The sequence below is a fragment of the Sprattus sprattus genome (genome assembly GCF_963457725.1).
Source record: "Sprattus sprattus genome assembly, chromosome: 2".
Lineage (NCBI taxonomy): Eukaryota > Metazoa > Chordata > Actinopteri > Clupeiformes > Clupeidae > Sprattus > Sprattus sprattus.
In genome coordinates, this window is record NC_137921.1 from 40,529,982 (window position 1) to 40,549,981 (window position 20,000).

Below are 20,000 nucleotides of genomic sequence, written 5' to 3' on the forward strand. Positions count from 1 at the left end.
GCCAATATGAGTCTTGGTCAAAAGTACAATCTTCGCCAGGAAGTCTCTCTCTCTCTCTGTGAGAGTGTGTGTGTGTGTGTGTGTATGTTTCGATGGGGTAAGCGGACGTGTGAGCGTCAGTGTGTAAATGTATGTGCGTAAATCCAACAGATAGAGAGAGACAGAGAAAAAAGTCCAACCCTGATGACCCTTCAATGTTGTCTATTCTGAACTCGTTGAACCTTGAGCTTAGTTAGTACGGGGCAAGAGTCCATTGTGTTATAAAACAAGTTGCGTGTCTGTTTCTTGCACTTTTTCACTCCAATGTATTCACGTGTTTGTGTCTCTCTCTCACACCCTTCCATGTCTAGCTCTCTCTCTGTCTGTATCTCTCTCTCAAATAGTGGATCCCACTTGTCTAGGAGGGATCCTGTTTTGTGAAGCTGGACTGAGTGGTTGTGCTGAGTGCCTCCAGTTAAACATTCTGTTGAGGCAGAGGCTGTCAAAGTCCTGGACTACTTTAGCTGCTTCAGAGTTACGGAGGCTTTTAGGGATCAAATGTGTTTGCTCCCCAAGATGCTAACATGCTGGTTACCATAAACACTCTCATCCAGACCGCCCTACACACATACACACACTCATCCAGCCACACACACACACACACACACATACACATAGAGAGAGAAAGATAATGCAAAAACACACATGCATTTCAGGCATACTGTCACAGAAATATACTGCAGTGTGTCTTTGGGCCGAGTGAAATGCTAACAGCTGGGTCGCATGAGGTTAGCCTCAGTTTAGACCACTGTGTAATTCATGTCTCCCTCCCAGCGGCCATTTTGGAGCATTGCCAGAAACATTCCTCCGCTCATTTTCACTGCCGGCTTTGCATTTGCTGGCACTGGGTTAGCGCAGAGCAAGCGTCCGTGTCTTTAAACACCCACCCTGCAACACAGCGGTGTGACATTGGGTTCTGAGTTCTGTTGGAAGCGCATGACAGAGGTCTGGAACGGTCGATTCCATTTCAATTTCAATTAAGTGGTAAATCATCTTATTATTTCAGACCAATGTGTGAAGACTTCTGTCAGTCCCTCCCGTGTCTTTTAAAAGTCTCTACTCTCTATCTCTTTGATTGCTCTGTTTGTCCTGCTCTTTTAATTAACTATCTGTCTGGTCTGACAGAGTGCAGGGTTTACCCAGCAGGGATCGCTAGGGTCCGTCTCCGGAGGGGAATCTCATTAGCCTCTCGGGATTCAGCCGGGATAATTACCTAAACGCTGTTTAGCTCTGGTCAGTTGAAGCTACACCGTCCTCACCAATGAAGGATCTGAATATGAGTGTGCAAGCTCTCCACCCCTCAAATAGATGCTACATTCAATTCGATACTCAACTCTAGCTGTCGTTACACGGGATAGATCAAACCATGTACACAAAATCTCACACACACCCACACTCTCTATAAGTGCATATACTCAGTTTCTTAGGGCAGACAGACATGGAGCTGAAAGGTTCATATGTCAGATATTATCCGAGATCCACATCCAAAAATAGAGATTGAAAGTCAGCACACCTATTATAAAAGGCAGTGAACAGGAGAGTGGTAGCACTTTACTTATACTCAGTATCCATGAAGAATTATAAACACATTTATTAATGTTTGTAAAATATTCATAATGCATCATAGCATCTGACATTTGTCTTTAGAACTATTTACCATAAAACTGAATAGCCTGCGTATTTATTTGCACTGAATTCAACTGGCCTATATTTGGGACAATTCCTTTTACACAAAACTTTTTCTCAGCAAAGAGAAATAGGCCTAATCAAATTGATTATTTATACCGACAAGGAAAAGGGGTGAAGGTGGCAACACTTTTTATTTTGTAGCAAGCAAGGTAACCAAAACAAGCAACAACCCAGTGCAGGAAGATGACGAATGAAGGTAGCAGACAGTGAGCAACGGACTTCACATGACTATATTCACAACAAGGATTCATTTGAATGTAAAAAGGTTTTGATTCTTTTGATCAGTGATAAAGGATATAAATAATTGAGGAATGGACACATATTCGACTGCTACGTAGTTATGGAATCGATTGAACTGTAGAGAATCTAACCGATCCAGCGATGTGTAGCTTGTTCATATTGACAAACATTTAAACATTTCTATTTCTGTGTAATTTAAGCAGCTTAGAACTAACCCAGGTGGGCAACCCGGTGGTTGAGATTGAGACTGCTGTTTATTTGTCATATCCTGGAGCCACAGTTGGCCAGTAAAAGGAACTCAGCATTTAATTTAGACACAGCTTTTTGTATGTATTACATGTAGTATGTGTAGTATGTTTAAGTATAAGCCCGACAATATTAATATTATTACAACTATTATTATGAACGCTTATAGGTTCACCTATGGTTCCATGAAAAGCATTGAGTGAATAAACAGTATTTGACATTTAAAAGGCAAAGTTGTCAATAATACCATTATCAAGAGGAAAACCAAGCTTTATTATGCATTCTGATACGTCCAGCTCTAGTGGTGAGGCATTATGAATTCTTCATAACCCTTAATGAATGTGTTTACGTGCTGTATGGATACTGTGTTTAAGTAAAGTGTTGAAACAATGGCGGAGGGATAGAAAGGGGGGGAGTGAGTGTTTGCAGAGCTGGTTTTCCAGAGGGATACAGAGAAGGAGAGAAAGGCAATGAGAGGAGTCTATTCAACGGTTCTTCGGTGAGAAATGAGAGCGAGAGATGAAGAGATATACACAGGGGTTACATTTCTGAACAAATTCAGGCAAAGCTGAACATTTTCTGGCTGTGGAGATTGAAATCTTGATTTCCTAGCATCTGGCTGACTGGCTGTAAAATAACTCTGCAACTAATCAGATCCATAACGTCCGCTAAACAATGCCAGCCAAGGATTAGTTTGGCAAACTGACTGTGTGTATGTGTGTGTGTGTGTGTATTTGTGTTGGGTGGGGGAAGGGAGAAGGGAGAAGGAGATTAATGCATTTTTTGGCAACCCCCAACGCTTATATCCTCAATACAGAGGCACGTGGTTTGTTGATGTAAATGTGCTGTGCATGCAAGGGGTCGCTGCTATTGAAATGTGCATGTACAGTATGTAAGTGGCTGTCTGAAGAAATGGTGTGTGTGTATGTGGAGGTGTGTGTGTGTGTGTGTGTGTGTGTGTATGTGAGAGAAATATGTATGTGTGTCTTAGCAACTGTTTGTACATTGTGTGTGAAATTGAGTTTGTGTTTGTGCTTGTGTTTATCACCATAGATTCTGTCCAGCACTAGCGCACTCCTGTCTGGGAGACACAACCCCCCACCCCCCACTCCTGACAGCTCTGACTGACAGCTGGCTTGAGTAAATCTCTCGCTCGAAAGGCCAGCCTGTCGATTTGCATTTACAGGCAGGCATGTCGACCGGCAGCTCCAACATGCTGCACTAATGACATCCTCAAGACCCCAGCAACATTAGCGCGCACATTAGCAGCGAACAGGAACGGCAGGCTTGAAGTGTGACTCATAACACGTTCCCCCTGCGTCGCCTGAGGCAGTGTGCTGTCCCTCAGCAGATACAAATGGGTTTAATGACACTTAGGAGAAATAAATATGTTTTTGCAATGATTGAAAACTGATGCAAAACTAATTTCGTTTCTTTGTACCAGACAAGCGTGACGAACAAGGGTGAGGTACATTAGGATACATGTGTGTGTAGGTGTGTATGTTTTTATTACACTCTTTGAATGTAGCACACAAGAGGAAAAGTGTGTGTGCGGCTCAAAGGAGCTGTTTTCCTCCGAGCGTTGTGACTCCATCATAGAAGTTATCTATGTGACCTTTCATTGCTAATGTGTTTGTGTGTGTTTGTTTGTTTGTGTGCGTGTGTTGTGTGTGTGTGTGTGTGTGTGTGTGTGTGTGTGTGTGTGTGTGTGTGTGTGTGTGTGTGTGTGTGTGTGTGTGTGTGTGTGTGTGTGTGTGTGGTGTGTGTGTTCAGACACCTCAGTGTCCATGAGTGGTGGTGGTGGTGGCATGGGCCACCCATCCGTCATCAGCTCGTCGCGGCCGCTGGCGTCTCCCATGAGCACCCTGGGCTCGCCCATGAACGGCCTGGCCTCCCCCTACTCCGTCATCACCTCCTCGCTCGGCTCGCCCTCCATCTCGCTGCCCTCCACGCCCGGCATGGGCTTCAGCTCGCTGCACAGCCCACAGGTAACATACACACACGTTTCCATACATACATACACACACACACTCATAAACATTCACACATACATACACATAAACACACAAAATTATACACACGTACAAAAAAAACACACACACCTACTGGCATCAAGGCATGAGGAAACACAAAAATTGTCAAATGCTTACACTATGTGATACATTTATGATACATGTAGGCACATACCACTAATGATTGCTCCTTCTCACATACAGATGTTATCTATAATATATGTCTATAAACCAGTGGCTTTGCTGGAGGGAAGAGCCCATCATAGCCCCTGTCCATCCTATCTTCCATTGGTGCATCATGGGAACTGTAGTGAAGGTCATTAATAAACTATGAGCAGGCATCTTGTGTGTGCTGTGGTATATGGGTCAGTAGTGTTTGTCAGTGTACAGAGGCCAAACCAGCCAGCAGACACACAGTATTCCCTTCTCAGCCCCTGTCTTTCCCTTCACACACGCACACACAAACACACACACACAGTGTAAAAAAAACTAGGGCAGTTGAGATACACATGTCCCAAACATTTGCTATAGATTTGGATCTGTTTACTGAGATAAACCAACAGTGTTCCTGGATGCTGACCCCCCCCCCCCCCCTCCCCAGCACACAGCCTCCCTCCAGCCAGTGGGGCGTAGTGTGGATCTGCAAATCAGTGCGATTGATTGGCTGGGATTGGCTTCCAGTCAGGGCCGTGGACTAGTGTGTCGTTCACGTGTTGGCCTCTCTAGATGCCATATAATCTCCCAGAGATCCTCTTCGTCTGATTGGAGAGTTATAAAAAAAAAAACAATCCGGAAGGACGAGAATACATATCCCAACATTCGCTCCAAGTGAACATGTTATGGTGTATAGATATGCAAGGTTGTAAAAAGGCTGGCTGATGGTGACCATTGACCAGATTCTGGATGGTCCTGCCTCCATACATTGATTTTTATATAATCAGTAAACGCTCGTACTACACACAACTCTGAAAGTCTGATTCTTGGGTAGAGGGTTTTGAGAAGCTGTGGGTGTCATTGTGGTATCAGCTTTTGATCACTGTTTTGCCCTTAATGATAGGACATGGTCATAGAACAGTCAGTTTTAGTTCCTCGATCATTAGATCACACATATTTTCTATATTCTGTTCTCTCAGAAGAACACTTAGCACATCTTACTTTGTAAGCAAGAAGCATCAGTGTTTTCAGACCACATATGTATGATTTTGTGTGTGTGTGTGTGTTTTATTTATGTTTGCGTGTAAACTACATGAGAACGAGACAAGGAGATAGATGATTATCAGTAGCTACATTGTAGGCACTTGTGACACGTAGGACTTCTCATGTGAGACTGGAGTGAGGGCAGGCTCCCCTCTACTGGTGAACTGATGAACTGCATGAGCCCCATAAATACCATGAATGCCTAACACCTGACACCAATCCTTTGCTGACATGGTACTATAAGATGCTTATGACATTTCATCTGAAGGTCAATGAATGGGTGTGTGTGTGTGTGTGTGTGTGTGTGTGTGTGTGTGTGTGTGTGTGTGTGTGTGTGTGTGTGTGTGTGTGTGTGTGTGTGTGTGTGTGTGAATACGAGAAGAAGCTCCTCAAGACTCAATTTCTCTCTCTGTTTCTCTCCCTCTCTCTCTCTCTCTCTCTCTCTTTCTCTGCCTTATTCAGATGAACTCTATGAACAGCGTGAGCTGCTCTGAGGACATTAAGCCCCCTCCTGGTCTGTCTCTGGGGAACATAAACTACCAGTGCACCAGCCCCGGTGGATTCTCCAAACACATCTGTGCCATCTGCGGAGACCGCTCCTCAGGTACACACTTACACTTACACACACACATACACATACACATACACAAACACATACAGGTACACGTACACGTACACGTACACGTACACGTACACGTACACGTACACGTACACGTACACGTACACGTACACGTACACGTACACATACACATACACATACACATACACATACACATACACATACACATACACATACACATACACAAACACAAACACATACACACAAGCATACACATACACAAGTGTTCTATCTGTCCATCTATCTTTCTATCTATCTATCAATCTATTTATCTATCTATCTATCTATCTATCTATCTATCTATCTATCTATCTATCTATCTATCTACTTACCTACACACCAACGAGAGAGAATTGTAAACTTGATATTCATATCCTACTGCTATTAGTGACTCATGTATCTTACAATTACAAACACCCAGGGTACCAATCATTTATAACAACTGCTTTATTCAAACACATGCACATGCACACACACAGACTATTCTCAGTCAGAAGACTTCTAGACAGGAAATGCTTCTTATTTCAGCTTCACTTGAACCCACTTATACCTTCTGCTCTTTTTTTTTTTGCTTTGCAGGGAAGCACTACGGGGTATATAGCTGTGAAGGCTGCAAAGGTTTCTTCAAGAGAACCATCCGGAAAGACCTCACCTACACTTGCCGAGACAGCAAGGAGTGTCTTATCGACAAACGCCAGCGCAACCGCTGCCAGTACTGCCGCTACCAGAAGTGCCTGGCCATGGGCATGAAGAGAGAAGGTGTGTGTGAGTGTGTTCACATTCATAAACTCAGGGAGGGTTATTGGGTCATAGTCGGGCACCATAGAAGCACATCCTAAAAATGGAACTTACACAATGTGCATTTTTGCAGATAATTGCCCATTAATCCACGCACAACACATACACACAGACAGACACACATACACACACACACACACACACACACAGAAACAATCTCCACACCACGCTTGCCCCTAAAAGTTGTTTCGACTGTTTGACCCCTCGGCCCTGTAGCCGTACAGGAGGAGAGGCAACGCTCCAGGGAGAAGAGCGACAATGAAGTGGAGTCCACCAGCAGTTTCAACGACGACATGCCCGTGGAGAAGATCCTAGACGCCGAGCTCGCCATCGAACCTAAGACAGACTCCTCCTACGCAGAAGGAGGATCCGGCAACTCGGTGAGCCTGGACATGTCGTCTTCACCGCTGTGCTCTCATATTTAATTGCCTGAAGATGCTTAGCTTACATAGCTTATCAGGCTTCATAAATCTCTTATTTTAGTTAAGCATAAATGTATTAATTAATTAGAAAAATGTATTAGTGGCTGTTGATGTTTGTATTTACGTGTGTGTGTTTATGTACCCGTGCAGACAAACGACCCTGTGACTAACATCTGCCAGGCGGCAGATAAGCAGTTGTTTACTTTGGTGGAGTGGGCCAAACGCATCCCACATTTCTCAGACCTCCCACTGGACGACCAGGTCATCCTTTTACGCGCAGGTAGAGGACACACTCCCAGACACACACACACACAAACACACACACACACACACACACGCACACACACACATACACACACACACACACACACACACACACACACACACACACACAGGACACTGACCTGTGTGGGGCAAGCATCTTCTCTTCCCACTGCTTATCATTCATTGTCATATTACCTTATTGGCAACCTACTTTGGATATATTAGAGTGGATTATTGGAATACGTTCCAATGCTGGTGGAATAGTTGATAACTATACTGAGAGTTTTTTTCCCTCTTTCTCTCTGTCTGTTCATCTCAGGATGGAACGAGCTCCTGATCGCCTCCTTCTCTCATCGCTCGGTGACGGTGAAGGACGGGATCCTGCTGGCCACCGGTCTGCACGTGCACAGAAGCAGCGCTCACAGTGCAGGGGTGGGCTCCATCTTTGACAGGTGTGCATTGCAAAAAAAAACACTCATGAATACATAAATCCAGTTCACAGGCACCCAGTGACGTACACACCCATGCGTGCATCCAACGTTGTCCACTCACAAGCGCACCCACACAGAGGACCTAGACTGCACAAGCTGTCAGATTTGCACTCACAACACTTTCAACGCTCTCGTACTCACACTAGCATCTCAGGACACACACGTATGCACTCACCTCCACCATCCACGCCACTGTATCCCTTCAGTTGCATATACACAAAGACAAGTTTCTGTCTGAGTGACGTACTGCTGCCATTGACCTTTCAGAGCGCCAGGTTGCCAGAGCAATGTGTGTGTGACAGGTGTTGCCTTTTATAACACAGGGTACTAACTGAGCTGGTGTCGAAGATGAAGGACATGCAGATGGACAAGACGGAGCTGGGCTGCCTAAGGGCTATTGTCCTCTTCAATCCTGGTAAGTGTGTGTGTGTGTGTGTGTGTGTGTGTGTGTGTGTGTGTGTGTGTGTGTGTGTGTGTGTGTGGTTGTGTGAGTGTGTGTGAGCTTCGGTCGCAAATAATATCTTATTCTAACAGCTGTGATTGTATGCATGTTTTTCTATACTCTCTTTGGTCACCCTTGTCCTCTGTATACTCGTCTCCACCATCTGATCTTCCGTTACTTTTCTAGTCTCCTCTTGTTTGCTATCCCTTCACTCGTCTGTGTCTTGCTATCCATTCTGTCATCTTTCGTTGGTTCTTAGCTCCTCTCCTTTCCTTCTGACTTCTGTGTGCTTGTCTCTGCTCATTTCTTATCACCTCCTCTTGTCATCCCTCCTATCTCCAATCACCGGGTTCTCTCATCTGTCCTCTCATCAGTCTGTCTTTCTTCTCATGTCTCATGTCTCATGTCTCATGTCTCCTGTCCTGTGTTCCTCTTGCAGATGCCAAAGGCCTGTCCAACCCTCTGGAGGTGGAGGCACTGAGGGAGAAGGTCTACGCCTCGCTGGAGTCGTACACGAAACATAAATACCCAGATCAACCTGGCAGGTACATACACACACACACACACACACACACACACACACACACACACACGCACACGCACACGCACACGCACACACGCACACGCACACACGCACACGCACATTCACATCCATACAAAATGATGTGGGGCGGGGGGGTTATACGTAAAGGTGGTGTTTATAAAAGCCTCCACTCAATAAAGCCTGGTCAGCCTGAAAGACGAGTTATCTTTTTACATCATCTAGGACCCTGATGAATGCCTTCCTGTAAATGTTTGTACACAAGGTGTAGTTTGGTCTCCTCAGTGTATTTGCTATAAGAGAAGCTCTGCTACTCATCCAGGTTGAAACCTCCGACATAAAAGTTAAAAACGTACAGTAACTACGTCAGAGAGGGTAGGAAGTACAGACAGACACAAACACTCACACCACACACAGTGCGCACAGTCACACAAACACACACACCCCACACACACCCCACCAATTCACACCCTGATTGTTTGTGTTTGTTTGTGTTATAGATTTGCCAAGCTGCTGCTTCGCCTGCCTGCTCTGCGCTCCATCGGCCTCAAGTGTTTGGAGCACCTGTTCTTCTTCAAGCTCATCGGGGACACGCCCATCGACACATTCCTCATGGAGATGCTGGAGACGCCGCACCAGATCACATGACCCTAAGCCCCTCCCTTTTCTTTTCTTTCTGTTTTTTTTCATTTGCTGAGCACACGCCCAGCGTGGCAGCCTTCGCGTGGCGTAGAGGGGGCGGCTGTAAACTACATGTTTTGTACCAAGCACAAAATTATTGAAAAATGTGAAGGTTTGTATGAAGATGAGGTGTCGGGTCTGGGAGAAGGGGAGCTGTGAGGTGGGTGGGTGGGGTGGGTGGGGGCGTTGAGGAACACTGATGAAATTTAATTTTATTAGATTTGTTTGTAAACTTGTTTAAAAGTGGAAAAGAAAAATACATTTTTTTGTGTAAATAGATGATTTCAGGTATCCGTGCTAACAGCAATTCAATGCAATAATGAGAATTTATTTTATTCAAAGAATAAGTGTATAAAACAAAACAAACTAAATTTCTAAAACAAAATGCTTTTTAGAATTCTGTCTAAATAAAAAATATTTAAATTATTTTCTTGCTTGCGCCTCATTTGTTATCAATGCTGACTACTTTATTGACATTCTTGTAAGATTTATGATTAGGTATTATTGTATGTGTTATTTGAAGTCTAAAAATGACATTGGACTGTGATTGGGTGACAAAGCAAGGCAAGAGCATCAATCAAGACAATATTGACAGACACTGTATCATCTTGTAGCTTAAGCACGTAACACTGTTTTTACCTGCCAGCCAGTTGGAGACAGTTACTGTCAAATAGATAATAAATGAAACTTCCCAAATCAGGGAGAACTTACTTACGTAAAGATCTGTGTGACTTTCTGCTCAGTATTTCAGTTTTATCTACTTTCTCACCTGATACAGTTCATAAGTTCTTTGCTAAGTTCGGGAAATGACAGCGGGTCAGATTCGAACCTGTGTCCCCGTGGGCGTTCAAGCCCATATATGGTCGGGGCTACTGCTTGCGCCACTGCCCCCAAACCCCCCCCCCCCCCCCGGATGGCTTGTGGGGAAGACACCGGTGTTTATATGTCCTTCATATTACCATATGCTATCAAAATTAATTTGAGGATGGAACCAAAACGATTTGCCTTTAAAACCATACCTCAAAAAGTGTCCAATTGTTGCGTAGTGTTACTTTAATACACCAGGTGGTGCTGTTGTTTTTATAACACGAACGGAAAATGTAGCTTGGCCTTGAAGTGGTGGCCCTGGTGGCCCAACATAAGCCGCGGGAACGCGACGAGGGAACTATTTTGCGAAGGATAGGCCTACTGTTAAAGGCCAATTATAGAAAGGTATCTTCATTTGTACACAAGAACTATACACTGGAGAATTGGTATTGGTAGGGCTCCGGCTCCGCTTTCCTGACTTTGTGTTGGCTTGTTCTGACTTGCTGTGGCAACAAAAAGATACTGCACATTAGACGACTGCAAAAAGAAATGTCCCGTTGTGTATTGAAGCCTATGCAGCTGTAACACATTTTGAATTGTGCAATGCATTTTGCCTTACTGCAAAAACTCGGTAGAAGAAGAACATATTTAACTACTTTAGGCACATGTGCATTGGCCTACTTTTTCTCTAATTTTCATCTAAATGTAGCCTACTAAGTGCCTTTGTTACAACTGTCCCAATGTCGAGGACAGTTGCAATAGTGGCCGAGGATAATTGGAACGTGACAGTTTGAAGGGTTAAAGTAAAATGTAGGCTACGGCAAAAGTCATGCGTTATTCAAATCAGACAGTTTTTTTTCTGTAACTTGTCTTTACAGGGTTTTCTTTCATAATGCCAATGCAATCTCTTACAAACCAATGGTGTCACATTTTCGCAAATATTGCTAGCCCATTTTTCTTGGTTGGAATTGAAACCGATTGCATGTAATAGAACTGTTCCCAGCCGAGCCGACCTCCCCTAGCCTGACGATGTCATAGGCTACTCATAATTCTAGCTGGTATCCAGGCTAGACCTCCCCTAGTATTCGATAAAATAATTGGAATATGACACAGTGTGTGCAGGTAATACTTTTATTAGCCTCTACATCGGAAATCACTAATCACAACCACTCAGGCTATTTGTATTCCTGTCAGAACGCATCAATTGTGCAGTCAAACTCTTGCGCAAAACTTATAAATTACAAATCCACAAAACGACTTCTGCCAATAACTTTGGACAGAGATTGAGACACAAATAGACATTTTGAACGTAGCATGCTGATGCCTTTAAACATGTATGTGAGTTTCATCCAATTACGGTAGAAATGAGCTGAGAAATGAAGCAAGTTATATGGACTAATGTAATTCCCTTTAATTAAATGCCAGCTCCGGCGTGGTGAGGGATCATATCCTAGGCCTGCGTCCTGTTTATTTTTAATGCTTTGTCAAAAATATGATAAATAGATACTGTAGCCTACATGTCTGTGCATGAGCCTTGCAGTTTGGCCAATCTGGTGGAGATCTAGGGGACACAACCCGCCCTCACCATTTCTCTATATGTTTTTCGGATGTTTTCAGTTTTTCCAAGGCCTAAGTGTCAAATATAGCCTACCTTTTGCATTTGGTGATGTATTATTATTATGACCAAATTAATTTTATGTCAGTCATCATCATTGTATCCTCGTCTATCGCAAAGATTACCCCCTTTAGTGCTGAGATTCCAATTTAGGCTATTGTATACGTGTAAATAATTAAGGCTATTTAACATCACACTCCCCTTGATACCGTGCCATAATTAAATCACCATCAGGAACGTGTAAGCAACCACATCAATGCACAGAATTGAGTTTAATTTAATAGATAGAAAATATTATAGGCTTAATCCCTGTAATATTGCCGAGACTTAATCCATGGCTCGTTTGCACAGTGTAGCTATTAATTAAGTGTAGCCTACTAATAATATAGCTACCGCTATAGATAACATTATTTAATATCAAAATGTTGTATTAATATTGTTTTAGTTATGCTACCTTCAGATGAGAACACACCAACTATTCTATATTAATTAAATAACTTACTTGAGCAGTGGCTTAGTCCGTCCACAATAAAGCCTCAAAACATGATTCACAGTCTACGCCTTGGATAGTGTGGCAGGGTGTATGGTGGCTAGGACTATGGGAGGAGGGAAAAAAGAATGGACAGAGGGAGGATGAATAGAGAGTGAAGTAAGAAAGAGGGGAGCGAGGACTCTCCTTTTACAAATGGGTTAACTCACAGCTGATCAATAACGAGCGGGGGGCAGCAGGGCTGATATCCGTCAATGTGAAACTTTCCTCGGTTTATCTGGTACTCTGGGAGCGGAGAGCATTTTCTATCACCGGCGCTGAACAGATTCCTGCGTTCACTGCACCTGCCATGATGTACTTAAGGAAATAAAAAGGCGACGGCATAGGTGCCTTTTTGAAGACTCGGTGGTAATGTATACAACTGTTTCTTACTTGATGTATGCATATTATAAAGATTAATGAGGCTCTTCACTTATATGTTGCAAACTGTACCGTTCACAACAAAGGGATTGCACGCAAGAAAAACTTTAACTTTTTATGTCGATTAAGAATGGTTCTCTTTGTAAAGCAAAATATAGCCAAGAGGACTTTAACGTGAACTAGGTCTCATTTTGAAGCTCTAAAAATAATATGATTTTCTGTAATGTGTGTTCCCTGACAGAAAATCAAATATCAGTAACAATGGTAGAGGGAAACCCGCTGCCGCTACCAGGTGAGTTAGGCTACTGTATGCTCAACAACCACAATGTTCTCTCAAACTCGTGTTCTCTCAAACTTTTCAATGACTTGTATTCAAGCAGTGTGATAAACGCTGACTTTGGAACAGCCCATCGGTTAGGCTATATCTGAATGACAGACTGAACTTGGTCAAGCACAGTTAAAAAATAAACTCTACAATAAGCAAGTGCAGATTTTAATAGGCTTGCCGATACAGCGACAATTTTATTTGTTAGTTTTTTTTAAAACATTTTATTATTTATTATTATTACCATGATACCTTTTCAGAATATTTGGATTTAAAAATATTAAACAGATTCAGAAGGTGACTCTGCCGCCCTATTACTTGACGATAATTAACCGTAAAATCTTCCTGTAGTCCATGTTAGACACTGATGGAGTATAATTGTCCGACAATGAAAATGTTAACTTCACTTGTTCTGCCCGCAGATTTGACACCGAGCGCAGTGTGCAAGGGCTGCCACCAGCGCATCCGCGACAAATACCTGCTCCGCGTGCATGACGGCCTTTGGCATGAGAGCTGCGTTCAGTGTGTTACATGCCGCGAGCCCCTCACGCACTCCTGCTTTCTGCGAGACAACAAACTTTACTGCAGACGCGACTACACCAAGTAAGAATCATGCCCGCGGTTACATTTCCACTTTAATTACACAGGCATAGGGGACTGATTAAGGGAGTTCCTTGTCTGTAGCCCACTGTCAGTCAGTAGGTATCAAGTCTGTGTTGTCAGTTAAGGTGCAAGGGATACAACGACAGTTTTGCGAACTACATGCACCACGTGTTCCTTAATTTGCAGACCTCGTTTAAAGTCCATGATGAACTAGATAGGTTTGTCAAAAGGACCGGTCCAGTGAAAGTGACTCATGAAGCTTAGTTCAGTAACAAAATCCGTGGCTTTTGGTGTGTGTGTGTGTGTGTGTGTGTGTGTGTGTGTGTGTGTGTGTGCGCGCGCTGACCCCTGGGGATGTTCCTGCGGGCTATTGTATTTGTCCTCGTCCCCTGTGGTGTGTCAATGTCTGACTCTTTGGAAGGAGGATCTCTAGCGTAAGGACACCCTATCTTGTGTGTGTATTGTTCACTCCGAGTCTGGCGGACAGCAGGTCTGGATGTCCGTCTAATCCACATTGGCCTACAAAGGAAATTCCATTACATCGAATCACTGTATACGTTAATAAGTCAGAGCTAAGTTTACCATGAAGGCCAAATAAATACATCTGGGGTATTTTATACTTTCTGTGATTATTGAGGTCTGAAACACTATATTTTTTAGTAGTAATGAACTATCTTAATTATGTAGTCCTATGCTTATAAATAGCTTTAACTTTTTTCTTTATTGGCCATTTTTATTCCATTTGGCTTTATTTAGTAGCATATGCCTACTGTAAAATATAATTCCAGTGTATTCAACTTTTATTTTCTAAAATATTTTATGAACGTTTCAGTTATTTCATTCCTCAAATTTTGACCTCCAGATTATTTAAATAAATCAGTATTTACATCAAGGATATAAACCATTTTAAAAAAATCGTTTGCACAGCTTTTTCTCCTGCATGTATTCTTTTTCAGTTTTTTATCTTTTTTATCAGTTTTCAGTTAACCCTTTCTTTACCTGTATACCTAAATGTACCTAAATAAAATACATCTTCAATGTGTGCAGTGGTAGACTGGAGTAGGGCAGACTGATACAGCGCTAGTAATAATGCCATGTTGACCATGTTGTTCCAAATGGAGAGGGTTAGTTGTGGTTTATTTCTTATGTTCAGAGAATGATGATTATATGCAATACACTTTAAGAGGATGTTTTATTTACAGACTTTGTCCTTGAGCAATCGAGATGGCGAAGCTGGAAAATATGGTGTGTGTGTGTGTGTGTGTGTAAGGAAAAAAGAGAGAGAGAGATTTCATACCGGCTGTACAGAAAGTGCAAGAGTACTGTATGTTTTTATGTGTGTTATGTACCAACGGTAGAATTTTGTAGGAGGGTTTTACATTTTAGGTTTAACTATGTGTGTGTGAGTGTGTGCTATAAGGTTTGCGTTTGCTATATGGAAGCCTACAGTTGGAGGTGATGTGTGTAGTTATGTTTATGATAGAAAGAGCGCTAGTTGGAGGTAATGTTTATGTGTATGATAGATAGGGCGCTAGTTGGAGGTAATGTGTGCAGTTATGTTTATGTGTATGATAGACAGGGCGCTATTTGGAGGTAATGTGTGTAGTTATGTTTATGTGTATGATAGAAAGAGCGCTAGTTGGAGGTAATGTGTGTAGTTATGTTTATGTGTATGATAGACAGGGTGCTAGTTGGCTCAGAGCGCTGATAAAGCAAGGTGACTGTTTGTGTGCTGAATGTGTTGCGGTCTAAGGAATGTGTGTGTGTGTGTGTGTGTGTGTGTGTGTGTGTGTGTGTGTGTGTGTGTGTGTGTGTGTTTATGTGTGAGGGGGTGAGATGGACGACGGTGTGACACTGGGGGAGAGCTCAACTGACACACTGTCAGGATGTGTTAAATTAGCCAGACCCATCGGCGTGGTAACAGCAAGCTGGGGACAGCATATGGCAACGTCGTCACGGCAAGCAGACCCCCTATAAATCTGAAGAAACACACACACACACACACACACACACACACACACACACACACACACACACACACACACACCTGCATACACCTATGTACAGACGAAATGTAAACACACATACATCTACCTATGCACTCACTCATAACATATGCTTATAAGAGGACTCTAAAGCAGCTTATCAATTATTCAAAAAGCTTTCTATCTATCTACCCATCTATCTTTGTATCTATCTTTGTATCTATCTATCTATCTATCTATCTATCTATCTATCTATCTATCTATCTATCTATCTGTCTATCTGTCTATCTATCTATCTATCTATCTATCTATCTATCTAGACAATAGACAGAAGAGCACCCTCTTTCACCCCCCACCTGCCCCCAGCCTGACGAGCAGGCTGCTTTTGACCCACACTGGCCAGAGCGATAATGATCAAAAGATGACCACTGCGCTCGTAATAAGTGGAGAGGGAGTCCTGGGGAGAATAAGGGAGAGAGGCCAGGACCTGGCCAGCTACGAGCCTCAGCGAGATAGGAGAGGAGAGGAGAGGAGAGGAGAGGACAGGAGATGAGAGAGGAGGTGAGGGGAGGGAAGGAAAGCATAAGACTGGGGTGGACAGAGGAGGAGAGGGAAGGATAGAGGCATAGATAGGTAAAGGGAAAAAAGAGGAAAGAAAGACAGCAAAGGGCAAAAGCAGAGCTTATAAAAAGAGGAAATGAGTGGGACATTGAAGAATAGTGGAGTGGATAGGGAAGTTGAGAGAACAGAATGAAGAAGGAAAAGAAGAGGGAAGGCATGAGAAACAAGGTGATGAAGAGGAAAAGGCAATTGAAAAGATGGCTGAGGAGGTGAAGGGAATCGGAGAGGTGACATCTGTCAAACTAAGACACACAACTCAGATTGAGACTAAGCACATTTCTCTAAACTTCCAAACTGTTAAGGCCGAATTATGCTCTGTTTTAGACGTAACACGTAAGCACGTAATTTACACAAGGAACTTGTTTTAGACAAGTTTTGATTTAAGGTTCGTTTTAGACGCAGAGCCGTGTTGCAAGGCTTGTGCCGTGTTGCGTGTTGCAAAGCAAATTGACGCCAGAACTGTAGATTTTTTTTTGAGTTAAGTAAGCCTATTTATTGCAGCAGGACAAAGGAAAAAAACTTACCGGAGCATGAAAGTGTAGTGGGCGAAAGGCTTGATGTTATGAATACATGTGTTACACAAAATACAAATGTTGGCAATTCAGTACCAGTGGCGAAAAAGACAGCACATGACGCAAAAGTTCGTTTATTGACATCTTTTAATGACTGCGACAGGCTTTAAAACGATGTGTTTATGAGTTACATTATTCAAAGATGAGGTGGTAAACGGCGAAAGAATCTCATCATGTTGTCAATGCTTGTAACTACAATGGTGCTGGCCACAAGGTAACGGCAGGTTACTGTTAACTTTTGTATGAGCAGACCGGGCTCATTCTATCAAACTCGCTGGTGCAATTGATGGATTCACGTCAATATAAACTCAATGAAAGATATCACCATGACTCACAAGTGGCGGAAAATGAATATGAAAGTACCTATTTGTTTCGTGAATGACCACATTCTCTCCAAACAATCGCGGGTGAGAATGGGATATTCGCGGTAATTTGAGCGTCCTTATAAGTGTTTAAAGAGGATTTGTAAAGGAGTTCATGTCTTCGGACCTCTTCTGTTATGTTTGTTCCTAATCCATAAGAAAAGGCTTGTGAGACAGTCTGCAGGGTATTCATGATTTAAAAAAATGTCTGGGTCTAAAAAAGACTGTATGCTATTAACCCGGAAACGTAAGACTCTGTGTGAAAGGCTGTGGTAGCCGGCCAATCACAGCCTTTGCGATCTGTGTAGGGCCGTAGTGTTTTAGTCGCATAGTCAGGAATTTTGGGCGACGCACTTAAGCACGTAAGGGGGGGTATTTTACCGCGCAAGGGGGGGTTGTGTATCTTACGTGCTTACGCGTTACGTCTAAAACAGAGCATAATTCGGCCTTTAGTGTGATTCCTGAAGAGCATAGGATGAATTCAGCACGTATGAAAGATGATAGATGAGAGCCTGCAGAGGAAAGGAGAGGGAAGTAGGGGAGTGGGAGGAAGAGGTGGGGAGTGAGCCATATGTTCATGGTGCAGTTAGGGGCTTTTGGGCAGTTTAGAGAATTAGCTTTTTATTGTGTTTGTGTGTGTGTGTGTGCGCTTACATGTCAGCACAAGTGTGTAGATGAGAATGTGCATCTGTGCACTTTCAGCATGTTGTGTAGGCTTACGTGTGTGTGTGTGTGTGTGTGTGTGTGTTTATTTGCGTGTGTGTATGTGCGCGTGTGTTTCCTCGTGTGTGTGTCTGTGTGTATGTGTGTTATTGGGGGGTATGGCCTCGTAAGTGCGAGGTTTCCGTGGCATCTGGATGCTCCTGTGCCCAGCAGTGCTCCTCTTCAGCACTGGGACGATGCCTGCCCGACCGTGAGTTATCTGACTTGACCAATTACCCACATGCCCAGTGCCAATCCTAGTCCTGGCACCTATGCCAGCCAACAATGGGCACCGGTGCTAGGAAAACTGGGTCATCCTTAACTCAAGGGTGGACGAACCGTGATGGTTCGGGCTTGTGGTCTTTACCTGTGATTAACAGCCACTGGTATTGGAAGACAAGTGACGAGCTCATTCTGCAGTGAAGTCCTTTCATCACTCATTACTACTTTTCATTACTCATCAAAAAAGTGCTGTGTCCAGTTTACCCACACTGTGAATTTGTTTAGCTTTTTTTACTTTTAGCTTAAATGAAGCTGTGAGTGAATGAGTGAAGTGGACAGAGACCTTAGACAGTGTGTGTGTGTGAGTATGTGTGTGTGTGTGTGTGTGTGTGTGTGTGTGTGTGTGTGTGTGTGTGTTTGCTCCTAATGCTGTATAATAGGAACTGACTTGGGTACTGTCTTGCACGCGATACACTTAATTATGTGAGCCTCATGATCAAACACATTTTGCTGAAGTATCTCAGCTCACCCACACACACTTTCTCTGGAACAGTGAAACTTCACCTAAGTGATTTCATGATGGAGCCATATTTGATTTTGGAGACCACAAGCACAGAATGGGTTCAGCGCAACCCTCTGTGCGCTCACCTAAGAGAGAGAGAGAGCAGGCCAAGCTCTTGCTGATTCTCATCTCTGCTCTAATGCTGTGATCAGTAATGGCTCTCAGCCTCTCCCTTAACACACCGTGACGAAATCTCACTCACAGAGTCTAAGTGTGTGTGTGTGTGTGTGTGTGTGTGTGTGTGTGTGTGTGTGTGTGTGTGTGTGTGTGTGTGTGTGTGTGTGTGTGTGTGCGTGTGTGTGCGGTTCAGCCATGCTCCCCTCGCATGTCAATCACACAGGCAGAAAACGCTAAAATATTAAAAAGCCAAACACACTATCCGGAAATGAAAATGTATGTTTTGATCAGGATGTGGGGAGAGGGGGGTTGCAGGGCCCCGGCATGTACCCGTAAACGGCCATTACTGCGTAGGCTTTATCGCTGGGAAGTGAGGCACGTCGGTGTGCTTCTCCAAGAGCAGTGTGTGCCGAGCTGAATTATGCATTTCGTGTTTGAGGAAAGTCCATCAACATATGCACACGCTGAGGCCCCGATAAGGCCCACTCAAGAAGGCCACTTCAGATTCCCGCAAGAATCCTGGTTCCCATCAGGGGGAAGGCAAGGCTGTGAATATGAGATGAGATTTTATACAAAATATGTCACTATATTCTCCTCCATTTCAATCAATAGCATGTCTGTATCCATCTTATTCCGAGAGACATGTTTGTATACCTGAAAAGTTCCCATAAAGGTGTCCATAGAACAGATGGCCTGGTAGTGATGCTGATGTCTATACTGTAGACATTCACAGACAGACAGCTTAGACGCAGTCAGCATATGAGCTCCCAAACAGGCTCAGGGGTTTCCTTGACAACCTCACGGCAACGCTAAGAGGTCTGAGCAATGCGGGCTCTGGGCTGTTGCGGTTAACACTCATCCACAAAGGAATGTCTACAGTGTGTCTGAGTGTGTGTGTGTGTGTGTGTTTGTGAAT

The 20,000-nt window shown here is 43.5% G+C and overlaps 2 protein-coding genes across 4 annotated transcripts in view; both read left to right on the forward strand.

The window, feature by feature from the left end:
* Window positions 1-10,107, forward strand: part of rxrgb (retinoid X receptor, gamma b) — a 22,161-nt gene extending 12,054 nt beyond the window's left edge. For 2 of the 3 annotated variants that reach the window (XM_080832975.1, XM_080832977.1), the window contains exons 2-10: window positions 3,988-4,202; window positions 5,886-6,027; window positions 6,622-6,807; window positions 7,057-7,220; window positions 7,413-7,542; window positions 7,846-7,978; window positions 8,341-8,432; window positions 8,899-9,004; window positions 9,501-10,107. In XM_080832975.1, coding sequence (XP_080689101.1) covers window positions 3,988-4,202; window positions 5,886-6,027; window positions 6,622-6,807; window positions 7,057-7,220; window positions 7,413-7,542; window positions 7,846-7,978; window positions 8,341-8,432; window positions 8,899-9,004; window positions 9,501-9,648 — 1,316 coding nt within the window. In that variant the 3' untranslated portion in view covers window positions 9,649-10,107. The remainder of the gene's footprint in view (window positions 1-3,987; window positions 4,203-5,885; window positions 6,028-6,621; window positions 6,808-7,056; window positions 7,221-7,412; window positions 7,543-7,845; window positions 7,979-8,340; window positions 8,433-8,898; window positions 9,005-9,500) is intronic. The other variant, XM_080832976.1, reaches the window with a different exon arrangement.
* Window positions 10,108-13,274: 3,167 nt separating this feature from the next.
* Window positions 13,275-20,000, forward strand: part of lmx1a (LIM homeobox transcription factor 1, alpha) — a gene marked incomplete at both ends in the record, with an annotated part of 11,125 nt that continues 4,399 nt past the window's right edge. The window contains 2 exons of the mRNA XM_080860211.1: window positions 13,275-13,305; window positions 13,761-13,941. Of these exons, the coding sequence (XP_080716337.1) occupies window positions 13,275-13,305; window positions 13,761-13,941 (212 nt within the window). The remainder of the gene's footprint in view (window positions 13,306-13,760; window positions 13,942-20,000) is intronic.